The 3663-nt window shown below is 44.0% G+C and overlaps 1 protein-coding gene across 1 annotated transcript; it reads left to right on the top strand.

Moving 5' to 3' along the window:
* Positions 1-577: 577 nt before the first annotated feature.
* On the top strand, positions 578-3409 carry LOC125514137 (urease accessory protein D). Its single transcript, XM_048679406.1, has 8 exons — positions 578-799; positions 877-942; positions 1045-1119; positions 1646-1690; positions 1792-2025; positions 2139-2221; positions 2760-2928; positions 3031-3409. Exons 1-8 carry the CDS (start codon positions 593-595, stop codon positions 3148-3150), a joined length of 999 nt encoding a protein of 332 aa, XP_048535363.1. The 5' UTR covers positions 578-592; the 3' UTR covers positions 3151-3409.
* Positions 3410-3663: the final 254 nt, after the last annotated feature.

A 3663-nucleotide genomic window follows, 5' to 3' on the forward strand; every position in this document is an offset into this window, starting at 1 on the left:
CATTTTTCAAATACATGATTAACATTTTATCAAATTCAGGGTTTTGAACATTTTTTTCAGATATGTGTCATACATTATTCGAATACACATTGAAACATTTTTTTCTCAATGGTACGAAACACTTCCTTTGAACTACCCGAACTTTTTGTGTACATTGTATAAAATTTTAAATAGGTTGGGTATATAAATATGTAATATTTTTTTAATATTAACTTCCATTTTTTGAAATGTATGATTGTATTTTTTTAATTATACTAAATTTTTGAAATTGTATACTCATTTGTTTAAAATTCCACATATAATTGTTTTAAATGCATAAACATTTTTTAAATGTAGCAATATTTTTTGGAATGCTATACACATTTTCTGAAATTTTGCTAACAATTTTTTCACCGCATTAAAAAAATCAAAATCATGGTTTTTATACTTTTAGTATATTTAAGTTTTGAAATATATGTACGGAGAATGTTTTAAAAAATATGAAAAAATGAATGAATACAAAAACAGAGAAAAAAACTAACCTGAAGGAAGCAACTTGGGTCGGCCCATTAGTAGCGAGGCCGATGCGAGACGATACAAACCTGCTCCCTCAATGACCCAAACTTCGGTTTTTTGGGTTGACTCGTCTGACAGGGCCTCCGCCTGTGGAATGGAATTGGATGCGGTCGCCGACGGAGGGCCGGCGACGGCGGCCGAGGCGACGCCGACGGGCGTGGTGCGGGTGGAGAAGGTGAGGGGAAGGTCGGCGGTCACCCGGTGCTTCGCTAAGTATCCGCTCAAGATCATCGTCCCCTCCAAGGTACCTACCTCCTTTGCCGCTCCCTCGCCCAGAGAGGAGGTAGATTGGCTCGCTCAACTGACCTCGCCATGTGGCAGGTGGGCCCCGCCTCCTCCGGCGCCGTCTGGCTGTACGTCCTCACCTACGGCGGCGGCATCGTCTCCGTGAGCCTCTCCGATTCCATTTTTGGTAGACCAACTGGTACCTGCAGACAGGAGGGAAGCCAAGTGTTGCCTCTTCACTGAGAGTGCGTTCTGTTCATGCAGGGGGATAAGATCTCCTGCGCGGTGACAGTCGGTGACGGGTGCACGGCGGCGATGACGACGCAGGCCTCCACCAAGGTGATTCTACTTGTTATGTTTCAGGTTGTCGACTGGACTGAAGACTCGATAGATTCGTCAGGCGCATTAGGCGATGCCCGGCAATGCACATCTTAATATGCAGCAGTAGTACTTTGTATAACCCCCCCCCCCCCCCCCCCCCCCCCCCCAAAGAAGTATGTATAACTTCGTGGTGTTAAGTTATTTATCAATGTAGGAACAGTTTGTCTAATTCACATCTAGATGTTTTTTAAGAATGTCACATCTAAGCTCCCACAAATATATAATGCAGCAATAAGAAACAAAAAAAACAAGGACAAAAAAATAGACCACAAACAGAGTCACATCTCTAGATGTGTCCTAGACAGACCCATGTAGGAAACTGGCTACTGTTTACTAGACAAATTAACAAAAAAAATCTTGGTATGGTTAGCAGTTTGTGAAATGCTTCAGTTCTTGGTATGGTTAGCAGTTGCCAATTTTGAACTTAATAGCTAATTCCCCAGCAAGTCTCTGTTTGTTTCCTAATCGCCAAGTACATGTGTAGGTTTACAAGGCTGTGGGTTCAAAATGTTCTGAGCAGGTACTAGAGGTAATGTTTCTTTAAAGGAAATTGATACACCTTGGCCCTCAATTTCTAAGGTGACTGCTTCAATTCTTACAAATATAACAATAATTTGTTACATGCAGTAGGCAACAGTTGGAAAAGATGCACTGCTTGCAGTTATTCCAGATCCCGTAACCTGCTTCTCAACCGCTCGATATTACCAGAAGCAAGTGTTTCACGTATCCGGGGATTCTAACTTGGTCATTGTAGATTGGTTTACAAGTGGCCGGTATGAGAGTGGAGAAAAATGGGACTTCAACTCCTACAAGAGTGTTAACCACATTCTTTTGGAAGAGTATCAGCCTCTGTTTATTGACTCGGTGTGAACTTGTGCCTTTCTCCTAGCATGTGCCAGATTAAGTTATATTCATCTCCGTTTGAATCGTTACTTAACCTCAACATCATGCAATGATACCTTTTCATGCCTGAACAGGTTCTATTGGAACAGGGCTCCGATTGTACTATTGCTGAGCGGATGCAGGAATATAACGTCGTTGCAATGGTTGTATTATTGGGGTAAGTTCATCTGGCAGTGATACGTATATTTCTCTTAGACCTCTACAGATATGACAATGAGAAGAATAGCTTATGAACTGCCTAGTTAAGTTTAACAAAGTCTTAGGCAAGAATTAGTTGGAGGCTGCACTGAAAGGCATGAATGTACAATTATGCATATATCAGTTCAGTCAATGAGCACTACTTTCTTCTCCAGTCATCATTGTGATCTGATACAAAAACTAACAGTATAGAATACGACAGATGTCCTTTTGCTTGTCGTTTCTTTTTCTACTGGGCCAGAGGTTCCCTGACTTAGTGTTTGGCAATTGTTACACTGTAGAACTGCACCTGGTTCCTAGTATGTCAAGTCAAGGCTATTCGTACTCCAAGTTAACATAAAATTTGCTAATGCTCTTGTAAAGAAACATAAATGTACTAGTTCTCAGTAATCATACTCTGTCAGTTTTTTTGGATCCTGTGAAATCATGGCAACCTGTCCCTACTAGGAGCCTGGCTGCCTGAATGTGAACCATGTTGCTGAGGATTCCCTTTGCAGGCCAAAGTTGAAGCACATACAAGATCAGATGCAAGACGAAGTAAAGAACATGATGTCTGTACAACTGCGTCCTCCCACCTCTGGTGGAGGCCGCTACGCCGCAAGGCCACAGGCCGTACAACCCCAGAGCCCCCCGCTCGTTGCCTCTTGCAGTCCATTTGGTCGCACGGTTAGCTGCCGCTCCTTCTTCCTGAAGTTCTAGAACCACAGCTAATTGCGCGTGCTTGGCTCGACAGAACACGTGACAACATCTGTTTTTCGGTTGCTGCAGGGAACTGGCATGGTCGCCCGGATAGTGGCGGTGAGCACCGAGTCCGTATACACCTTCCTCAGGCATCATCTGGCAGCGCTTGAACCATTCCTTGGCGTCGCCCCTTATTCTTCGTCATGAAGCTAGCAAGCAGCAAGAAACTGCTGAGAGTCACCGGATCATGAAACCTCGGTGCAGATGAATAATGGAGCTGTAAATCGCTGAGGCAGACACAGCTAACGTTGCGGCGTCCATCTTACCTGGGCCAATTTCAGGGCCAGGCTGTGTAAATGCTGGGTTGGTTGGGCCAATTCGTGTTAACTGGGCCTTGTTAGTTTGTGCAATTTAGGGCCCAAAATATAAGTGTTTCTGCTGCTAAAAAATGGTGTTTCTTACACTCTTTCTTGGCGTGTATCATCACTACGGATTTTGGAAAAAAAAAATCGTAACTGCAAAGTGGTCATCGACTGAAGTCGATGCGATGTGACAGAAATGTGAGCTTGGATGGACTACTCTCTCAAAAAAAAAAGTTGTGCACACAGGCGCTGTGAGGTGAACTCGAAGGTAGGGAGCTGCACCCCACCCCCGTCGGCAAAACTCCGGCCGGCCATCAGAGTAAGAGAGTGAGGGAGCTGGCTGGACGCCGACGAATGA

This window comes from Triticum urartu, chromosome 6 (assembly GCF_003073215.2).
Source record: "Triticum urartu cultivar G1812 chromosome 6, Tu2.1, whole genome shotgun sequence".
Taxonomy (NCBI): domain Eukaryota; kingdom Viridiplantae; phylum Streptophyta; class Magnoliopsida; order Poales; family Poaceae; genus Triticum; species Triticum urartu.

What these genes read in the sequence shown, in the direction of transcription:
- LOC125514137 (XM_048679406.1), top strand. Translation starts at nt 593, where the DNA reads ATGACCCAAACTTCGGTTTTTTGGGTTGACTCGTCTGACAGGGCCTCC. An exon ending in ACGGCGGCGGCATCGTCTCC is followed by an intron (nt 943 to 1,044) that starts GTGAGCCTCTCC and finishes CTGTTCATGCAG; the next exon opens with GGGGATAAGATCTCCTGCGC. An exon ending in CGACGCAGGCCTCCACCAAG is followed by an intron (nt 1,120 to 1,645) that starts GTGATTCTACTT and finishes GTACATGTGTAG; the next exon opens with GTTTACAAGGCTGTGGGTTC.